Source organism: Papio anubis, chromosome 8 (genome assembly GCF_008728515.1).
Source record: "Papio anubis isolate 15944 chromosome 8, Panubis1.0, whole genome shotgun sequence".
Taxonomy (NCBI): domain Eukaryota; kingdom Metazoa; phylum Chordata; class Mammalia; order Primates; family Cercopithecidae; genus Papio; species Papio anubis.
Genome location: NC_044983.1, coordinates 29,326,990 through 29,349,829, shown reverse-complemented (window position 1 = coordinate 29,349,829; position 22,840 = coordinate 29,326,990). Strand labels below are relative to the sequence as shown.

At 35.6% G+C, this 22,840-nt stretch overlaps 1 protein-coding gene across 18 annotated transcripts in view; it reads right to left on the bottom strand.

The window, feature by feature from the left end:
* The window catches only part of WRN (WRN RecQ like helicase), a 145,225-nt gene that overhangs the window by 69,449 nt on the left and 52,936 nt on the right, over window positions 1–22,840 (bottom strand). For all 18 annotated transcript variants that reach the window (XR_004185790.1, XR_004185787.1, XR_004185786.1 and 15 more), the window contains 7 exons: window positions 20,401–20,542; window positions 19,341–19,416; window positions 17,840–17,907; window positions 17,450–17,558; window positions 16,623–16,691; window positions 11,278–11,360; window positions 7,497–7,603 (listed from right to left, as the gene is read on the bottom strand). Coding sequence is in view for 12 of the 18 variants with exons in the window: in XM_031669469.1 (XP_031525329.1) it covers window positions 7,497–7,603; window positions 11,278–11,360; window positions 16,623–16,691; window positions 17,450–17,558; window positions 17,840–17,907; window positions 19,341–19,416; window positions 20,401–20,542 (654 nt within the window). In the remaining 6 variants the exon portion in view is untranslated. The remainder of the gene's footprint in view (window positions 1–7,496; window positions 7,604–11,277; window positions 11,361–16,622; window positions 16,692–17,449; window positions 17,559–17,839; window positions 17,908–19,340; window positions 19,417–20,400; window positions 20,543–22,840) is intronic.

The window sequence follows — 22,840 nt, the reverse complement described above, 5'->3', positions numbered from 1 at the left end:
ATAGTAACAGATTTATGACTATAAATTTAGGAAGATCTTAGACATATACTTCAATGGTGTAGTCCCCACAGATTGAGAAAAGTGTAAGTATTCCACCTGCTTCTAAATTCAGGTCATGTTGCTAATTCTAACTTTGTACTCCATAACATCACACATACTTCATTCATTCACGCACTCATTCTAAATAGTTACTGAGTACCTACTATGTGCTGATCTTTGTAATAGGTACTGGGGAGAAAGTAACAGAAAAACCCCACATGTCTCATGGACTTCACAGTTCCTCTTACCTGAAATGTAAATAGCTTTAAGACTGATGCAAAGCTTTCTGCCTGCCTGTTCTTTCTCAACACCCACTTTGTCTGATTCCCTCCAAATAGGAATCTTTGTGCCAAACAGCTTAGTCATCTCTGCTGTTTTTGAACTTATTGAAATAATATGGTGTGAAACATTCTAGGTTTATAGTAGTTATCCTAGTATAACTGGAATCAGAAGAATAAAAAAAGCACCAAGAACAGTGAAAAAAAATGACAGTGCTATAACCACCAGGTGGCATGTCTCACCATTTAGCTAATAAAGAGGGTTCTTGAAAACACCAGGGGAAAAAGGTTTTCTCAGCCATTGCTCGGCCAACACGCTCCCTGCACTGGAGGCCCAACAGAAGGAACGTGCTTTATTAATCCTCCCAAGAAATGAAAATGATCCAATGACATCCATGGCCAGACATAATACAAGATTTAATTCAAGCTAAAAAATGTTTAAGAACTGTATAAAATATTTAAAACTCCTTTAACACAATCCTTCCAGAATCAAAGGCCTAGGAAAGGATTACAGAAAGTAATCTTCCTAGTTTCCAAAAGCTTATTTTAAACCATTCTAAATTAATGGAAATCAGTCCTCCAGGTGCACTGTGCCTAGCGACTTTCACCACAGAAATCCCTTCTAAACATGTACTACTAACACTGTTCATCTTTTTGTATTATTTGTACCACTTCATAATACCATATTTTGTTTGGTACTATTACTTCTACTGTTATAGGTATGAATCTAGACTCCTTTACTGAACTATGAGCTACTTGAGGGCAGAAATTACATTTTATGCCTCTTTCAAATCATTTGCTTGTATGGTGTAGCTATTTATGGCCCAACTCTATACTGCCCACTACCTGTTTTGGAAAGTCACTTTACTAATTCTCAGCTTTCTCATCAGAATTTATTCATTCATTCACCCCGTTATATATTGAGCACCTCCTATAAGCCAGGTATTGTTCTAGATTTTATAAACCAACAGTCAAAAACTCCTCCCTACAAAGAATATTCCAGTGAAGAAGAACTCACAGAAAATTAACAAAATATAACACAATAAGTTAAACAGTGATAGTGCTATTTTTAAAAAAGCAAAGGTTCAGGAGTAATGTTGAATGATGGGGGAGGGGGAACTAATCTGATATTTCAAATATGGCGGCCCAGAAGGCCTAAATGCAAAACATCTGAGAGAAGTAGGGGAGAACATCGCACAGACAATGTGGGGGAAACGTATTCGGGGAAAGGAAGCAGCAGGCACAAAGCCCAGGCGCTGGAGCATGCCTGGAATGTCCAAAGAAAAACAAAGAGGGTGATGTGGCTGAATCCGGTGAATGAGGAGACAAGGAGGAGAGAATGAGGTCAGAGGGAAAATGGAAGGGGCTTTTGCCTTTATTTAGAGGGAAATGGCATGCTACTAGGTGGTTCTGAGCAGAAGACATGATCTATCTGACTTCATTTTTAAAGTATCACTCTGGACGCTGTGTTGAAACAGAATGAGGGATGGGAAGAGTGAAAGCAGGAGGCTCTAAGGAGATGGTGGCTTTTACCTGGGGAATGGCAGGGATCGAGAGAGAAATGATTTAATCCTGCATATATTCTGAAGACCTCACAAGATTTCCTTACTGTTTAAATAAACAGTGGAGTGTGAGAAAAAGAGAAAAAATTGAGGAAAATTCCAAAATTTTGGCCAATGGAGTTGCTGTTAAACAAGATGGAGAAGAGTGAGGAAAGAGCAGATCTGGAGTGCTACGCAGAAGTCAGTTAGGAAGAGGTTAAGTTTGAGACACCTTTTGGTCATCTCACCAGAGGCATGTTGAGTAGTTACATAGATGTGTGCCTGTGTGTACACACATATATGTACATATATTCTACTAAATGGCTAAAATGAACAAATAGTGACAACACCAAATGCTGGCAAAGAGGCAAAAACAACTGGATCACTCATATACTGCTGATATCAGTCTATGATGGAGATAAAAATTTGGGAGTTCTCGGGCCGGGCGCGGTGGCTCAAGCCTGTAATCCCAGCACTTTGGGAGGCCGAGACGGGCGGATCACGAGGTCAGGAGATCAAGACCATCCTGGCTAACACAGTGAAACCCCGTCTCTACTAAAAATACAAAAAATTAGCCGGGCGAGGTGGCGGCGCCTGTAGTCCCAGCTACTCGGGAGGCTGAGGCAGGAGAATGGCGGGAACCCGGGAGGCGGAGCTTGCAGTGAGCCGAGATCGCGCCACTGCACTCCAGCCTGGGCGACAGAGCGAGACTCCGCCTCAAAAAAAAAAAAAAAAAAAAAAAAAAAAAAAAAAAATTTGGGAGTTCTCAGCATAGGCTTGGTATTTAAAACTGCAGGCTGGGCGTGGTGGCTCACATCTGTAATCCCAGCACTTTGGAAGGCCAAGGCAGGTGGATCACCTGAGGTGAGGAGTTCGAGACCAGCCTGGCCACTATGGTGAAACACCATCTCTACTAAAAATTCAAAAATTAGCTGGGCATGGTGGTGCCTGCCTGTAATCCCAGCTACTCGGGAGGCTGAGGCAGGAGAATCACTCGAACCCTAGAGGCAGAGGTTGCAGTGAGCTGAGATCACGCCATTGCACTCCAGCCTGGGCAACAAGAGTGAAACTCTATGTCAAAAATAAAAAAATAAATAAAATAAAATAAAACTGTATGTTAGGTGAAATGACCAAGAAAATGAGTACAAAGGTAGTTCCAAAGACTAAGGTTTCTGGAAGGCCAACATTAAAAGGGCAGGGAGATGAGAAGAAACAGGAGACTGAGAATAAAGAGACAGTAAGGAAAGAAGAAATCCAGGAGTGTGTGCTGTCCTATGTGACTACTGAAGAATTATTTCAAGAAGTAGTATGAAGATTTTAATAGCTACCTTGTTGAACCATGATACAAAAATCTGACCCAAGGTCAGCCACATCACTGGAGCTCAATTCACATGGCTTGATTTTCCCTCAATATAAACTTGCTAACTAGTATATTTAATTTCTTTTTGGTTTGTTCTGTTTTAATATCTGCTCCAACCAAACTCTGTGAGATAAGCTAACAAAAGACACTATTTTTGAGATTCCTCTCAATTTGCTATCTATAAGCAAGATTAATGAGCAATGAAATTGAACTAGACAATCTACCAAAAGAATAACAAACAATTTCTAACACAGTTTACTCACAAAACTGGGAAATCCTGGGCTCAGAAGGCACCACTGCCTCACTACTACCAAGAAAACTTAAACATAAGTCAACTTTATTTATTCATTCAAAATTAATATAACAGGCTAGAGAACCCAGAAATAGACCTAGACAAATACACCCAAATGACTTGCAACAAAGGGGCAAATGCAATTTAACAAGGGAAGGGCAGCCTGTTCAACAAAGGGTCTGCAGTAATTTAACATCTATTGGGAAAACAATGAACCTTGACTTAAACCTCACATCTTATACAAAATTTAACTCAAAATGGATCACAGACCTAAAACATAAAACTGTAACAATTTTAGGAAAGAACCATAGGAGAAAATCTTCAGGATCTAGGGCTAGGTGAAGAGCACAATCCATAAATGAAAAAATGATAAACTGGATTTCACTAAAATGTAAAATATGTACTCTGTGAAAGACATGATAAAAAGAATGAAAAGACAAGCTACAAAATGAAAGAAATATTTGAAACCACGTATCTGACCAAGGACTCGTTTCTACAATGTATTTTTTAAACTCTTAAAACTCAACAGAAAAAAACAAGCACTCCAATTATATAAGGAATTTCACCGGAGGCAAATTAGCATATGAAAAGACATTCAACATCATTAGTCACGAGAGAAATGCAAATTAAAAGTGAGATACCACTCGACACCTATCAAAATGGCTAAAATAAAAAACAGTTGCAACAACAAACGGTGGCAAGGATAACTAGATCATTCACACACTGCTGACAGGAATGTAAAATGCTATAGCCACTTTGGAAAACAGTTTGGCAATTCCTTAAAAACTAAAAATACACTCCTGGCCATTTATCCCAGAGAAATGAAAACTTTTATATTTTCAGGTTGTTTAGCCATTCACCTATTGAAGAACTTTTGAGATATACACAAATGTTCATAGCATCTTTATTCATAATAGTCAAAAACTGGAAAACAACCCAAAAGTTCTTCAACAGGTGAACAGTTAAACTGTAGTACAACCATACCATGGAATACTCTGTAATAATAAAAAGGAACAGACTTCCGAAAAACAGTCACGTGATACTTAATGGCATTTCTGTCAATGACAGACCACATGTAGAACAGTGGTCCCATAAGATTATAATGAAGCTGAAAAATTCCTATCACCAGGTGATGTCATAGCCGCCATAATGTCTTAGCACAAGGCACTGCTCACGTTTGTAGTGATGCTGCTATCAATAAACCTACTGTCCTGCCAGTCATTAAAAAGTATTGCACATACAATTATGTACAGTATATAACTTAATGAATAATAAACAAGTATGTTACTGGTTCACATATTTACCTATACCCTTTTCCATTATTTTAGAGTATACTCCTTCTACATATTCATTTTCTTTTTTTTTTTTCTTTTTTTTTTTTTTTTTTTTTTTTTGAGACGGAGTCTCGCGCTGTCACCCAGGCTGGAGTGCAGTGGCCGGATCTCAGCTCACTGCAAGCTCCGCCTCCCAGGTTCAGGCCATTCTCCTGCCTCCGCCTCCCGAGTAGCTGGGACTACAGGCGTCCGCCACCCCGGCCGGCTAGTTTTTTGTATTTTTTAGTAGAGACGGGGTTTCACCGTGTTAACCAGGATGGTCTCGATCTCCTGACCTCGTGATCCGCCCGTCTCGGCCTCCCAAAGTGCTGGGATTACAGGCTTGAGCCACCGCGCCCGGCCCTACATATTCATTTTCTAAAGTCAACTGTAAAACAGCCTCAAGCAGGTCCTTCAGGAGGTATCTAGGAGAAGGCATTGTTATCACAGATGACAGCTCCACGAGTGTTACTGCCCCTAAAGAACTTCCAGTGGGACAAGATGTGGAGGTGGAAGACAGCAATACTGATGATCCTGACCCTGTGTAGGTCTAGGCTGATATGTGTGTTTGTATTTTAGTTTTTAACAAAAAAGTTTAAAAAATAAAAATAAAATTTTAAAATAAAGGCTTATGGAATGCATTAATCAAGGAAGAAAAAATTTTGTAGAGCCGTACAATGTGTTTATGTTTTAATCGAAGAGTTATTACAAGAGTCCAAAGTCAAAAAGTGTTTTAGGTTTATGAATCCAAATTACAGTAAGTTGAGATTAATTTATTATTAAAGGAAGAAAATTTTTAAAGAAAAATTTAAAATAAATTTAGTGTAGACTAAGTGTACAATATGTATAAAGCCTACAGTAGTGTAGAGTAATGTCCTAGGCCTTCACATTCACTCACCACTCACTCACTCACTCACTCAGAGCAACTTCCAGTCCTACAAGCTCCATTTGCAGGAAGCACCCTATACAGGTATACCATCTTTTATCTTTTATACTGTATTTTTACTGTGCCTTTTCTACATTAGATATGTTTAGATACACAAATACTCACCATTGTATTACAATTGCCTGCAGTATTCATTACAGTAACATGCTGGACAGGTTTACAGCCTAGGAGCAATAGGCTCTACCATACAGCCTAGGTATGCAGTAAGCTTTATCATGCAAGTTTGTATAAGTGCATGTTCAGATAACCACGAAATGTCCTAAGAACACATTTCTCAGAACATATCCCTGTTGTTAAGCAACACATGACCACAAACAACTTGAATGGATCTCAAGGTAATTATGTTGAGTGAAAAAAACTAATTCCAAAAGGTGACAAATTGCATGATTCCATGTATATAACATTCTTGAAATAAAATTTTAGAGAGTGAGACCAGATTTGTGGTTGCCAGTGGCTAGCGCCAGGGGTGGGAAGAACAGCTCCAGGGAGCTTTGTGGTAAGGGAACATTTGGTATCCTGACTGCAGTGGTAGTTACACAAATGTACATGAGATTAAACTGTATAGAACAATACACACACCATGCAAAAGAATACTTACAAAACTGGAGAAATAAGAATAAACTGTAGATACTGTACAAATGTCATATTCCTAGTTTTGATACTGTACTATAGTCATGCAAGATGATACTGTTCAGGAAACTGGGTGAAAGGTACATAGGACCTCTCTATACGTTTTTTTTGTTTTTGTTTTTGTTTTACAACTTCTTGTGAATTTACAATTTTCAAAATAAAAAATAAAACAGTGCTAGTACTGTGGGTTTTTAAACCATTCATGTAAATATGCCAATCATGTAGAATATTCATGTAAAAATTTGTTTTGTTTTGTTTTTTGGAGACAGAGTTTCACTCTTGTTGCCCAGGCTGGAGTGCAATGGCACGATCTTGGCTCACTGCAACCTCCGCCTCCTGAGTCGAAGCGGTTCTCCTGCTTCAGCCTCCCGAGTAGCTGGGATTACAGGCACCTGCCACCATGCCCAGATAATTTTTGTATTTTTAGTAGAGACAGGGTTTCACCACATTGACCAGGCTGGTTTCGAACTCCTGACCTCAGGTGATCCGCCCACCTTGGCCTCCCAAAGTGCTGGGATTACAGGCGTGAGCCCCAGCACCTGGTCAAAATTTGCTATTTTTTATAATAGGGAAGAAAGGGAAATTCTAATACTGAAAGCTTTAATAAAATCTCTGTAGAATAGTTCAAACTTTAGGTTTTCAATGTGATACAATAAGGGGTAACCGGGATTTCACAGCATCCTAGAGTAAAAGGATATATGGATGAAAGATCACTGAGAAGACATTTGGACAAATATGGCCCACAGCCTGTTTTGTTATGGCCCACCAGTGAAAAATGTAACCCTTTACATTTTTAAAGGGTTACTAAAAGAAAAAAGAGAGAGAGAGAGGAATATGTGATACAGACTACATGTGGCCTATAAAGCTTGAAATATTTATTACCTGGTCCTTTCAGAAAAGGTTTGTCAAGTCTTGTTCTACTGTATTCCTCAATAGATTATATGCCAACTTTAGAATTTTTTTAAAAATAGTTCTCTTTTCACATTATCCATTTGCTCTTTTATAGTGAAGTCTCCAGCTTTTTTACCACTCCCCAATCCTGAATGCTCTCCTTAGTAAGAATGTAATTTCGGGACATCAGACTTGGCAAAGCTTACCATTGGGAGTGCTGTTTTTAGGGAGCCCAACTTCCTGAATGAATTCCTAAAATCATGCCCCCACTCAGAAATACAGTGAGCCTCATCCACAGCAATGAGTGTGATACCTATAAAAAAGAAAAACACGTAAAGGAAAAGATAAGGCTCAAAAGGAAAAAATAAACTCATCTACATCTCCGAAGGAGAACAAATAACCAAAATCAAAGTATTTGGTTCCTATAAAAACAGAAGCATAAATACCATCATATTAAGACAAAAAATCATTATTGGAAATAGAGAGAGGGGAGATATATGAATAAAAGGCTTAAGAATTTTAAAAGGAAATATTTATGTATTAATCCAAAGAAGACATTTATTGGATCTCAGCTTTCATCACTATTCCTTGGAGAGATGAATTGCTTACTGTGACTTTGTCTCCAAAACTATCCACCTGCATTTCTCTTTGGTAATACCTTCAATTTTGTCTCATGCGTTAGCTATTAAAAGAGATAAAAAGAGCCAGCAAATTTCTACTGAAATTAACTGCATTGCCATCCATGACTAATCACACATCATATTGCAAAGAGTCCTCTGAAATGCCAGTATCAGAGCACAGGAGGACAGCCACATTTTCTAATGTAAAATGGTATGGGAAGAGCTAAATCACATGATGTACAAAGTAGGTAAGAAGAAACGTAATTTGTTCTTTCTTCCTGTAGTAGCCTCTCTGCTCTGCCCCCACACCAGACACACACACTGAGGCGGAATCAACAGTGTGTTGTAATGCATGTCAGAATAATGTCTTCAGATTTTTCAAAGTAGTAACAGTCGTGCTTTTGCCCTCAATTAACAAATTGATACATAAGAATAAGTTTTTCCTTCAATGAGTATGATCATTCTTTGATACTTCTCTGAGCATTAATAATGTTCAGACACTGAGAGGAGGATGATTAAAAAGCTCTAAAGTCAGACTGCCCAGATGCAGAACTTGGCTCCACCACCTGTCATGCGTATTACCTTAAGCAAGTTACTTAAGCTTTCCAAGTCTCAGTCCTCTCACAAGTAAAATGTGGACAATAATAGTACCTAACATTTTCTAGATGCTCTAAAGATTAAATTATATCATTCACATAAAATGCTAAAATAGGGCCTGGCACACACACAGAAAAATTGCTACTACTCCTATTATGGTTAATAAATATCTATTATTATCCAAACACTTTTCTAGCAATAAAAAGACTAATAAAATACAATCCATGACCTGAGGAGTTCACAATTCTAAAAGAGGAGACAGACACGCAAATAAACAATTACAATTCATTGACATTACAAGTTACAACAGTCTTAAGACAGTGTGGAGGAGAAAGAAAGCCAAAAAAAAAAAAACCTACTAAACATGGGGGCAAAGTCAGTTATTTGTATCAAAATTCTCTGGGTACTACTGAGTGGCTGGAAAAAATTCAATATTATCACTATAATTATTTTGGCTTTTGAAACTAAACCTGAGTGACTGACTGATTTTTCCCTCCTTCCTTCCTTCCTTCCTCCCTTCCTTCCTTCCTTCTCTCTCTCTTTCTTTCGTAAGTAGGACTATAACAGGTACCATGCTTAGCTCATTTTTTTTTTTTTCAGAGATGGGGTCTCACTGTGTTGCCCAGGCTGGTCTCGAACTCCTGGGTGGAAGCAATACTCCTACTTCAGCTCAGATTTTAAATTAAATAGGTTGAAACAGAGATGATGGTCTCTTTTACTTTAAAACTTTCCTTTTTTTAAAAGCTTTAGTTACAGGTTTGACAAAGTAGCTTTTAATGGAGCTAAACCTTATCCCTCAAAATCAGTTTAGACAAGCTTTTGCCAACATTCACTTAAGTTAAAAGTCTGGTTGGTAAGGAGTCTCCCTATAAAACTATGTTTGCTCTTTCTGTTAAAAATCCAGACTACTTAAGTAATTTAACATTTACCAAAAAATGAGGAATCTGATTAGCTAAATGTCAGACTGCTGTACAAATAACATCCTGCGTATATTCATTTTTGCAAGCATTGTACAATTTCCCGCAACAAAAGGCAAAGGAAAATATTTCAAAAATAATTTTTATTTAATTTATCCCTTTTTATTCAACACTGAGTCAACCAGAGAACATTTTCATCCATCATAAGCAAAGTACACTGCTCTAATAATTGCAGTGTTCATAATTCATCATTACAAAAAAATAAAAATAGAGTTTTAACTACTTGTCAAAAGTATTAAGTATTTGTTTAAATACTTAAGCTTATTATTCATTTAACACTACCACAGAAACAAAGCAAACAGTAAAAACGTACCCAGACCACTATAGACATAGACCATAGCTTTTGCAATACAACCATGAAATTTATATATAGGGTAGTTATTCTTAATTCAAAGTGAAATATTCACAAGAACTTCATACAACCTAATAGGAAACATATCAAATTCATTGTCCATTAAAGGCAAAAAATATAGTATGTCAATAAGGGAGTTTACGAGCTCATAAATGTACTCGTTGCTAATATATTTAATGAAATGTTAATTGCTGCCCTCATTCTGTTGTTGGTTTTAACACATACCAAAAAAGATACAAGTTTATTTTCATTATATTGTTGGAAAAATTATCAAATGCTTTCCTACAGTTATATAAAAGTAACCATTAAACGAGACGTTGCAATTTGAAAACTAACCTATCTGGAATTATTTCAATACATAATTATATAACAAGATCATATGATATTGAAAAATTAAATTTGGTTAGGTCAACTGAAAGTGTGAAATAGGGGCATTTGCAAGAGGAGCCATGATTGCAATTCTTGGATAGTTGAACCTAACCACCAAGAAGAAAAAAAAATTCTTTTTTGAGGCATGGTCTCGCTCTGTTGCCCAGGATGGAGTGCAGTAGTGTAATGTCGGCTCACCACAGCCTCCATCTCCCAGGCTCAAACAATCCTCCTACCTCAGCCTCCCAAGTAGCTTGGACTACAGGCATGCACCACCAGGCTCAGCCAATTTTTTAAAAAATTCTTTGTAGAGACGAGGTCTCACTATACTGAGGCTTAAAATATTTTTAAGAACAAAAAAAAGTGCTATCAGCTTTTGACTAATTCTATATTTACACTTTCTAGGAAATAAACTCTGACTTATCCAAGTTTTTGGTTTTTGTAATAAATCAAACTCACTAGTGGCAACTAATCAAAGGTACTGTGGTTTCCAACCCTGGCTATACATCAGAATCACCTGTGAGAAGCCACCAATGCCAGGTGCCACCCCACGCCTGTTAAATCAGAATTTTCAAGGTTGGGGGTTGGTTACCTACATTTTTTTTAAGTTTGAAAAGTGATTCTTATGAACAAAGAGAGTACAAAACCACTACATTGACTTAATTTAGATACAGAACATGAAAAACAAGTAAATTAAAATTTCATAGAACCTAGGATTCAACATTCATTCAACAATATGTTTAAGTGCCTATGTGCCAAGCACACTGACTGCATTGGGGAAACATAAATTTTAAGAAGTGGTATTTTTCCCTTGAAAAGTGTATAGCCTAGCAGAAGAAAACAGATATATAAACAGGTAATTATGCTAACAGAGCCTAATTTCTGTAGCAAAAGGAATTATAGAGTATCATGGGATAAGATAGGTGAAACGCCCAATTAGAGAGTCAGATTTCCTGGAGGAAGTAATGTTTGAAATAAATTTTAACAGAAGTGAAATCCAGTGTCCATCCATAGGTTTAACTTTAAAGATTAACTCAGTAAGTATTTACAAAGATCTTTCTTTACCACTTACCAATATTAGCCTCGAGTTGCTGGAGTAGGCCCATGTTACCTGAACAGTATTCTGGAGTTATGTATACAATCCGGTATTTGCCTCTGCAAAAACAAACAAAACAAAAAGAAAAAAAAAGAAAAAAGAAAGGAAACATATTAACAATAAAGAAAACAATCATCTCAAGGAATTACAACTTAAAATCAAAATACCTGATGAATGTTTAAATACTTTATGTCACAAAAATCTAAAAGATGGCTATATACATACAGAGAATGCTTACCTCTTCAGAGAGAAAAATGAGGATGACTCACTAAAGACTATAGAGAAAAAGAAAGCCCTATTGTATTTTCCAAACCCAATTCCAGTCTCTTCCTAAGGGCTGGCTAATTTCTTTTAAGTGGGATCTATGAGACATTCCTTTATCCTTAATACAAAATTCAATATACACTTATGCTAGCTTGAGTTAATTTCTATTCTGGGTAGACAGAATCCTAATTAAGACACTGTTTGTAATAAGGCTAGGTCTGGGGCAAAATATTTACAGAGTCTGTGCTCCATTCTATGAAATGAAGACCTAGATCAAGCCAAATGTAATGAAACTTAATTTTCTATATGAAAAGACTTTAAAAGCATTCACCTGTCCATTCAACAGATGTTTAAGTGTCTACTGTGCGCTAGGCACTGTGCTCTCACAAGGAATCAAATATTAACAAAACAGATATGCCTTTACTTTTATGAAATTAACATTGTATTCTAATTAACATAGGAAGCAGTATAAAGAATAAGCTCTGATGTCAAACTGCCCAGTTCTACTCCTTACAAGGTAAGTGGTGTTAGCCAAGTTACTTTAGCATGCCCAGTTTCTTTGGTATAAAACAGTGACAATAATTATCAAGGCAGCTATTGTTTCAATATCTAGATTCGAGGTAAACGCAATCAAAATCCCAGCAGGCATTTTGGTTGAAAAGGTGATGCTGACATGCTCACAGAAATACAAAGGACATAGAATAGCCAGAAAAACTCTGAAAGAAAAGAACAAAGCTAGAGGCCTTGCACTAGCTGATTTCCAGGTTTATTATAAAGCTACAGTAATCAAGACACCAATCAAGACAGACATAGATCCACCAAACACAGAATAGAGAGTGCAGCAAATGACCCACATATATGCAGTCAATTTATTTTTGACAAAGGTACAAAGTCAATTCAGTGTAAAAGCATAGTCTTTTTTAAAAATGGAGCTGGAACAATAGGTGAAAAATATATAAACTGTAATCAATATCTCCTGCAATAGACAACATTTACTAAAAATGAATCATAAATCTAAATGTAAAACTTAAAACTATAAAACTTTTAGGAGAAAACATAAAAGCAAATCTTTGTAACCTTGGGTCAAAACACTAAAAGCAAAAATCCCTAAAAGAACAAATCGACAAACTGGACTTTATCAAAATGAAAAACTGCTGCTCTTCAAAAGAACTGTGTGGAAAGTATGAAAAGTCATAAACTAGGAGAAAATGTTTTTAAAGCATATATCAAATAAAGAATTTATATTCAGAATATAGAAATGACTATCAAAACTCAATAAGAATAAGCAGAAGATTTTAACAGACACTTCCTCAAAGAAGATATACAGATGGCCAGTAAGTGTATGAAAATATGTTCAATATAATTAGTCATTAGGGAAAAGCAAACTAAAAATAAAATGAGATACTATTAGAATGGCTTAAATTAAAGATCAGCTAGACTAAGTGATGGCAAGGATGGGGAGGAACTGGACCTCTCATACACTGCTGGTGGGAACATCCCATGATACAATCATTCTCAAAAGCTTGGTAGTTTCTTAAACAAAGAATTAGCATATAGTCCAGTAATTCCACTCTTAGGCATATATGCAAAAGCGTTGAAAATGTATGTTCATAAAAAAATTGGTACACAAATGTTCATAGCACCATTATTCATAACAGCCAAAAAGGAAACAACCCAAATGTCCATCCCTGACGAACGAATTTTTTAAAATGTGTATGCCCATACTATGGAATATTATTCAGTCATAAAAAAAGACTGAATGAAGTACTGATATGATTACACTAAGAAGAAGCCAGACACAAAAGACCATGTACTGTATGAGTTCATTTATAGACATATCCAGAATAGGCAAATCATAGAGACAGAAAGTAGACTAGTGGTTGGAAATGGGCAGAACAGAGACAAAAGGCCAGGCAGAGTGGCTCACGCCTGTAATCCCAGTGTTCTGGAAGGCTGAAGTGGGACAATTACTTGAGCCCAGGAGTTTGAGAACAACCTAGGCAACAGAGCAAAATCTCATCTCTATTAAAAATAAAACAAATTAGCCAGGTACGGTAACTTGTGCCTACAGTTCCAGCACTCAGGAGACTGAGGTGGAAAGATCAATTGAGCCCAGGAAATCAAGGCTACAGTGAACCATGATCATGCCAGTGCACTCCAGCCCGGGCGACAGAGGGAGACCCTGTCTCAGAAAAAAAGAAAAGAAAATAAAAGGGACAATAGGGAATGACCACACAATGGGTACGGAAATTCTTTTGGGAGTTAGGAAAATGTTCTGGAATTAATATATATTAATATTATATATAATATATATTATATAGTATTACTATATATCATATAGTAATAATGTTACACATTATATATTATACTATATAGTATTACTACACCAAAACCCACTGGACTTTAGTAACGATTAAAATGGTAAAAGTGGCCGGGCACAGTGGCTCATACCTATAATCCCAACACTTTGGGAGGCCAAGGAGGGCAGATCATGAGGTCAGGAGACAGAGACCATTCCTGCCTAACACGGTGAAACCCTGTCTCTACTAAAAATATTTTTAAAATATATAAAAAAATTAGCTGGGCATGGTGGCAGACGCCTGTAGTCCCAGCTACTTGGGAGGCTGAGGCAGGAGAATGGCGTGAACCTAGGGGATGGAGCTTGCAGTGAGCCAAGATCACGCCACTGTGCTCCAGCTTGGGCAACAGAGCGAGACTCCATCTCAAAATAAAATAAAATTAAAAAATGGTAGAAGTTATGTTCTGTGAATTTTATCTCAATTAGAAAAAACAAAGTTAAACATATATCCATCACATGTTCCAGTCATTCCACTCCTTCATATAAAATCAATAAAATGAAAACATATGTCCATACGAAGACTTATATATGAATGTTCACAGCAGCTTTATCTGTAAGAACTCAAAACTGGAAACAATCCAAATGTCTATGAGGTGAATGGATAAACAACTTGTTGGATATCCATAAAATGTAATCCACTTAACAATAAGAGGAATGAACTATTACTCAATGTAATAACACGGATGAATCTCAAAATAATTATATTGCATTATTTAAACCAGACAAAAAAAAAGAGCACATAAAATATGATTGACTCCGCGTATACATAATTTTAGAAAACGCAAACTAGTCTATGGTAACAGGAAGGAGATCAGCAATTACCTGGTGACTGGGATTGAAATAAAAAGGTAAACTTTGTGGGTGATGAATATGTTCATTATCTGGATTGTGATGATGGTTTCGTGAGTGCATACCTGTGCCAAAACTTATCAAATTATACTTTCTCAGCATACAAAATTTATTGTAAGTCAATTACACCTCAATAAAGGTGATTTAAAATGCTTAGAAAAAAAGAAAACATGTTCACAAAAAAGATTTTTATAAGGATGTGTACAGCAGCTTTATTAGGAACAGTCCAAAACTAGAAAAATTGCCTAGGTGTCTATCAATAAGAAAATGTAAAAACAAACTGTGCTATATTCAATGAAATAAAATAAAATAACACTCAGATATTTAAAAAACAAACAAACAAACAAACAACTATGCCAAGTGCAGTGGTTCACGCCTGTAATCCCGGCACTTTGGAAGGCCAAGGCAGGAGGATCGCTTTCTCATTTTATCTCAGAAAAAAGAAAGTTAAACATATATCCACCACAGGATCCACTCCTTGATATGTATCAATAAAATGAAAACATATGTCCATACAAAGACTTATATGTGAATGTTCATAGCAGCTTTATTTGTAATACTCCAAAACTGGAAACAATCCTGAGGCCAGGAGTTCAAGACCAGCCTGGGCAACCAAGGAAGCTCCTGTCTCTACAAAAAATTTAATAATTAGCCAGGCATGGTGGAACACGCCTGTAGCCCTAGGTACTTGGGAGGCAGGAGGATAGCTTGAGCCCACAAGTTAGAGGCTGCAGTAAGCTATGATTGCACCACTGTACTCTAGCCTGGGTGACAGGACACAGTGTCTCTAAAAAAACAAAAACAAAACAAAACAAAACCAAAAACTACTGATACATGCAACAGCATGGAAGAATCTCAGAAACATTACACCAAATGAAAGAAGTCTCACACAAAAGAGTTCATATCGTGTGAACACATTTATATGGCATTCTACCAAACTATGGTAGAGAAAATCAGAGCAGAGGCTTGCCTAGGATGGAGGATGGAAGGACAGACTGGGGAGAGACATGAAGAAACTTTCTAGAGTGTCAGTAATATTCTGTATCTTGTTAGAGGTTTGGTTTACATCTTTGTATGTATTTATCAAAACTCAGTAAATACATGTGTATCTCATGTGTATGTATATACTAATATGTATGTAAAGAAAGCAGCTGCTTAATGGGCAGGGGTGTTCTTTTGGGAGTGATGAAAATGTTCTGAATTAGAATATGCATATATATGCATATATATTAATATAGGTGTATGTATATATGTGTGTATATATGTTTGTGTGTGTGTACATATATATATACACACACACACACAAAATGGGTGTGTGTATGTGTGGCTGAGATGATATTCTCCTTAGGAATTACATCATGATAGAATTCGTTGGGTAAGAGACCTAGAATCCAGTCCCTGATCAGTCAGTCATTGAGTGACTTTGGCCAAATTACTTGTCTCTGAGCCTCAGTTTTCTCATCTATAAAATGAGACAAATCTTGATACTCCCCAGCTTCTCTTCCAAAACCAAAATTTTTATAATTCTATGACTACAATGCGAATCTTATAGCCCAAGAACTGAGAATAACAGATTTCTTCAAGTTTGAAGGATTTAAAAAGTAACAGTCCTGCAAAGGTACTATAAAAAGAAAGTGCATTTTAAAATCATGGACTTTTTTTCAGGCATTTAATAAAATTTGTTTGTGTACAAAAGTCTCTCATATACCACAGACATCTGACCACATGATTAGAAATCACAGAAATTACTCACAACTTCCTCAGCAACATGTAATTCACCCACGTAACAAACTTGCTCATGCAGCCCCATGAATCCAAAATAAAAGTTGAGGGAAAAAAGATTACTCACAATTTAATGTCTGTTAGAACATTTTCTGACTGTGCTGATCCAAGGAAGCAAGTTGGGATGTTGGACATTCTATAAGAAGAAAAACAAATATTCTGGCCCCATGTACACATTACACATATCAATTTGATTCTTAAGTGAGCAAGAATAAAGAAATATAATAATGTATATTCTGGTTCTTTGCTAGAACCTATTCCTTCTATCTAACTGTATGTTTGTACTCATTAACCAACAGTAGGGTAACTATAGTTAACAACAATAATACTGTATATTTCAAAGCAACTCGAAGAAAAGATTAGAAATGTTCCCAGCACAAAGAAATGATAAATGTTCAAGCTGATGAAGATGAACAAATGCCCTGATTTGATCAAGTGTATTTTATATGAGTGTATCAAAATACTACAGTACCCCATGAATATGTAAAGATATTATGTATCAATTTAAAAACAGATTGCAAGCTCAGGTTGAAGAAGCTGAAAAATTTTTCATAGATAAAAAATATACTTCCATGTATACACTTCTTATCAAGCTAAAAAGCAAGCATAATAGAAACAGAAAATAATTTTGAGATATTCAATGTAAACCAGCATAAAGTAATAATGTTTTTTAAAAGAATTTTATCAGGGCCACCTGATAGCTTTGAATTACAGAGAACACAAGAAAGAAGATAAGCTCTTCCACTAAAGTGTCATTTATTACTAATAAAGATAAAGCAATACCTGCAGAAATGTGTTATTGTGAACTAGATTTTAACATGCATGATGGATCAGATATTTCATCCGCAGAAGAAAAAAAGAGGGTGATATTGCAGCAATGATAACATGACTTACTTAAGCTGTAGCACTTGGTCTTCCATCAGAGAAATAAGGGGAGAGATGACAAGGCCAATCTTGCCTACATAAACAGGTGGATACTGGAAGCACAAACTCTTTCCATATCCTTGAAATGAAAAAAATACGCTCATAGAAATAAAAATAAACCTTTGACGCTTTCATTTCTTTTTACAATGTACTTATACAGATGAATGGTCAATACTAGTATGCTATCTTTGTAAAAGTTAATTGATACATAAATCTGAGCATCTGTTCTCTGTTCACTCTCTTCTATATTTTACATCATTTGTAGTTGCATTTGTATTTTGAGAGTTTAATGAAAGATTATTTCTAACTCTTCATGCTTTATTTTTAAAGGATTAGGTTATTTGCTTAAATACAACTTACCAGTTGCCATGACAGCAACATTATCTCTTCTTTCTTCCAATACTGAATGAATCACTTTCCATTGAACTCTTGAAGGTGAAAAGCAAAAAGCTATTTTGTTTTATTAATAAGAAACCCAAGGTACAAATTAAAATCCATTCAATTTTTCATTTCCTTTAATAGAATTTATTTTCGAACTTCATACATAAATCTGCACAAACTTGGAACTTTAAAACAATGAGTGCCATTTGACCAACCTTCCATTCAAGCTAACTAACAACTACCATTTGGTATATGTATTAAATTTCATTACATACATCTAAAGTAAAAAACAGATTCTAAGTTTCATACTAGATATCCAAAAGAATCAATACTTCAAAATAATAAGAGAAATGCTCCAGGGACAAGAACTGACTGAAAAGGGAAATAAGGGAACTCTGTGAGGTGATGATAATAATATCTCTTGATAACAATTTGGGTTACATGGGTATGCACATGTATACTTAAAATTTGCAAATGTACACTTAAAAAGTTTTTATTTCCTTATGTGCAAATTTTACATCAAAAGAAAAAACTGTAAGTAAATATTTAACTCGTTAATAATTTACATGCTGAAATCCTTAGGCGGAAGTGTAATGGTGTCCTCAATTGACCCTGAGATGCATATTAAAACTGGAATGAATTAATGGATGGATAGAGAGTTGATACGTGATAAAACAAGTATAGTAATGATAGTAGAATTTAGGTGGTGGGAATACAGACATGCACAGAAAAAAAATTCTTTCAACTTTACTACATCTTAGAAAATTTTCTTAATATCATGGGAAAAACCAATTGGAGAGGTGGTCTTCTGGCATGCTGTTAATGACCTATTCTTAACTAAGTGCTGGCTACAGGGTGCCCAGTTTATGAAAATTCATTGATCTCTACACCATGCGCACTTTTCTGTATGTAAGACATAAATAAAAAATGTTTAAGATCAAAAGAAAAGAGGAAAGAAATACTTCAGTGGATTACATTTTAAATTCTCAGAATAGGAAAAATCCAGTCTAGATTTTCATATGCTTATTAGTTTTATTCACATTTACTTGTTCATCTCATTCTTATTCATCTCATTTAATCCTTACAAAAATGTGCCCGTTAGATGGAAACATATTTTGAGTACATTAAAATAGATAAGATTATCACTATTCCTCAAATTGTTGTATTAAGAACTTCTAGTACATCTGCATGTTCTGGGTAATATACACAAAACAGGCACATAGACACTCATTTAATGAAAAATAAGTCAGTATTAAATTAACACTTTTTTATAAGTATCTTTAAACAAGTTTCTACTCAGAACTGCTCAGTTAAAGGAAAACCATTTCTCCTCACTTATAAAAAACAATTTGCAGAAATGAATTTTATACAAATTATCACTTTGAAATAATTTTGTAGTCACACAGAAAAAACAGTGTGGCATGTACAACCATAAAGAGAATACTAAATATGTGATTTGATTAACTGAGATTATACTCACGGTTTAAAACTGGAATGGCCAAAGTACATCTTGAGGCAAGTAACTTGCTCTTCATTGGGTGCTGGCAACAAAGAGTCTTGAAATAAAATAAAATGGGCATTTATGTTCAAATAGAAAAATACCACATAGAGGGAGAAAACAGGTCATTTCATTGGCTTCTTTGAAAGAATACAGTGATAGCTACCATGGGTTAATGTTTTCTATTTTTCAATTTCAATATAAATTGGTCTTCTGGGTACCATATATGACACTTGGATTACTTTTAAGTATTAGAATTTTGTTGTGATTCACACTTTGCCAGGACTATTAAAAAAAAAAAAAAAAAAAAAAAAAAAAAAAAAACTGATGTTTTAGAATCAGGAATACTTCTAAAGGCTAACATTTAGATGTTATAACATAACAATCCAAATGCGATAATATAACCAACCTTCAATTAATGGTACTCAGAAATTACATTAGTGCTACACTAAAAAAGTCCACAGATAAAATAAAATCTTTGTTTTAGTTACCTAAAGCTAAATGTAGTTACACCTAAATTTAGTTACCAAAATCTCATTTAGTTTAGTTACCTAAATCTAATTTAGTTAGGAAAAGATAGTTACCTACATTTTTGGTCAAAATTCTAACTGCACAGCACAATGAAGTTATGTTAGCTCTGCCCAACTCACTTTCCCTGTCCACAGTGAGCTTGAAAGATTCCTGAGTAGCCAAGAAAGGGCAATACAAAGAATCAAGATAATTTACCACGAAACAATGAAAGTTCATTATTAGAGTTCTCAGCTTTAATAATTCTAAATGAGAACTATAATGATTTGGAGAAATCACATCTGTATTTAATACAAAAAAACAAAGGGAAAGGTATTTTTATTATCATAATGCAACTATTACTCAAGATTGTGCTTTATGGAGACAAAAGCACTAAGGAGACAAAAGCTTATAAGGATCCAATAATTATATGCCACAAAATCCCTGACCTCCAAACCATCCAAAACTGGATCCTAAGATAAATTCAGTGGTAGGAATCACAGGTGAGTCATTTCAAACACACTCCAGTGCTTACCCTTATCATCATCTTCTTCCTCTTCATTAGCTTCATTTTCATCATCATCTTCTTCTTCAGTTGGAAGACCCAGATTTCTTTCCATATCTAAGCATTTAGAATGAGTTGGTTCTACCGTGCCACTATTGAGGTTTTCTAAAGACTGAAAGTTTAAAAGAAATTTTAAAAGCAAAACCACTGACAGTGTCGTATCTTTTTCACCAAACACAAAAGGACTATTATTAACAGGGCCTACAATTTTGTTGAAAGCTGGCAGATGTGCAAGCCATACTACAAAAGAACATGTGTGCTCCAGTTTAAATATGTGCTCATGAATGATTTCTAAGGCGCAAGGCCAAAGATGGAACATTTCCAGCATAAACAAGGCTCATTAATAGCATATAATAAACTGCCCCTGGGGAAAGCTATCACAAATTTTACATTTGGATAATTTAAAACATTTTTTCTTTATTGCACTTCAATATTTTCGATTCCCAAGTAGTAAATGTGGATTTTAATGTTATTTTTGTAACAAGTTTCTCTATATCATGTGTCAGTCACATTATTTTTGAATAAGGCTGAAACTATAAGCAAACAATAAACGTGTTTTGGAATTCTCAAAACAACTAAAGATTCCAATCATTTTAGAAAAGGAATTTTACAAAAGTGAAATAAAGTTATTTGTTTTTATTTTGGCTTGACAGTATCTGACATTCTCCCCTAAATAAAGATTATCTATTTCAAGAATATTTCAAAATTGTTCCATCTATAACACTTTTTAACCATGAAGAGACAGGAAGACTTTATTAAACTACAGTTTTTGCTTTCTCTTTTTATTAAACTTTTTATTTAATATTTTCATTTTGAAGGTTTTTTTTTAAAAAAAGTATGTTCATTTCAAGCCTGAAGGCAAAAAAAAGAAGTGCTTCTGTTTCTGTTTGTTTTATTTTATTCAAGTCCACAAACATACTTAGAATGCATTTTTAAAATAGAGTTCTCTAATATGGGCATCCAGGTTGCTTTCTAAGAGATTTAACGTATATGTTTGTAGACGTCCACAAGTTTCCTATAAATGTACTATCGGAACAGTACTTCTCAGAGAAATGGATAATTAATAACAAAATACAATTCAGTATTTATGTTCTAGTTTTACTGTTAGCTAATATTTATTAAACACTTACTAAATGTCAGGCTCTATACTAAACTCTTTACAAGCAACATCTTAAATAATAATTATAAAACTGAGTATCAAAGATGCTAAGAAACTTCCCCAAAGTCACACAGCTACTAACTGGAAAAGCTGGGATTCAAACCTACATCTGAATTCACAATCTAGTCTTTTTTTTTTTTTTTTTAATTGAGACAGGGTCTCACTCTGTCACCCAGGCTGAAGTGCAGTGACATGGTCATGGCTAACTGCAGCTTCAACCTCCCCAGGCTCAGGTGATCCTCCCACCTCAGCCTCCCAAGTAGCTGGGACTACAGGCGCACACCACCACACCCAGTCAATTCTCGTATTCTTCTGTAGAGACGGGGTTTTGCCATGTTGCCCAGGCTGGTCTCAAACTCCTGGAATGAAGTGATCCTACTGCCTCGGCCTCCCAAAGTGCTGAGATTACATGACTGAGCCACCATGCCTGGCCCTAGAATATACATTCTTACTCACTACTTGGCCTCAAAACTAAAAAAGTCAGGAAATTAATCTCATTTCATAAAAATAAAAAAACTCATCAACCTAAAGATTAGGAATTAAAAAAATGCATAATGGTGAACCTCTGTGTTTTTCTTCATTTTTTACTTAATTTAGCTATACTGGCTTTTCTTAGTATACATCTTTGGTTCATAACACCTGACAAAGAAATTAGAGGTAAAGGATTAGAAAATATATAAATTATAAACTAGTATGTTCAATCTCGATAATAAATGAGAGTAAAACTAACCATTTAATCCATTTGAAAATTATATAAAATACCCATAGTAAATAATACCAAAGGAAGAAAAGATGATTATTGAATGTATAAAAACAAAACTTCCAAATAAAAACAGATACACATGAATTGGAAGAAAGGAAATGCAACTTCAATACTGGAGAGCTGAATCGCTACCCATATTCCAGGAAAAAATTACAAGAAAGTAACACAAGAAGGAACACAGGGCTGGATGCAGCGGCTCATGCCTGCAATCCCAGCACGTTGGGAGGCTGAGACCAGGGGATCACTTGAGCCCAGGAGTTTAAGACCACCCTGGGCAACATGGTGAAACCCCATCTCTACAAAAAATACAAAAATAAGCCGGATGTGGTGGTGCATGCCTGCAATCCCAGCTACTCGGGAGGCTCATGCAGAAGGATCACTTGAGCCCAGGAGGTGAAGGTTGCAGTGAGCCGAGATGGCGCAACTGCACTCCAGCCTGGGTGACAGAGTGAGACCCTATTTCAAAATAAAAAACAAGAAGGAACAAA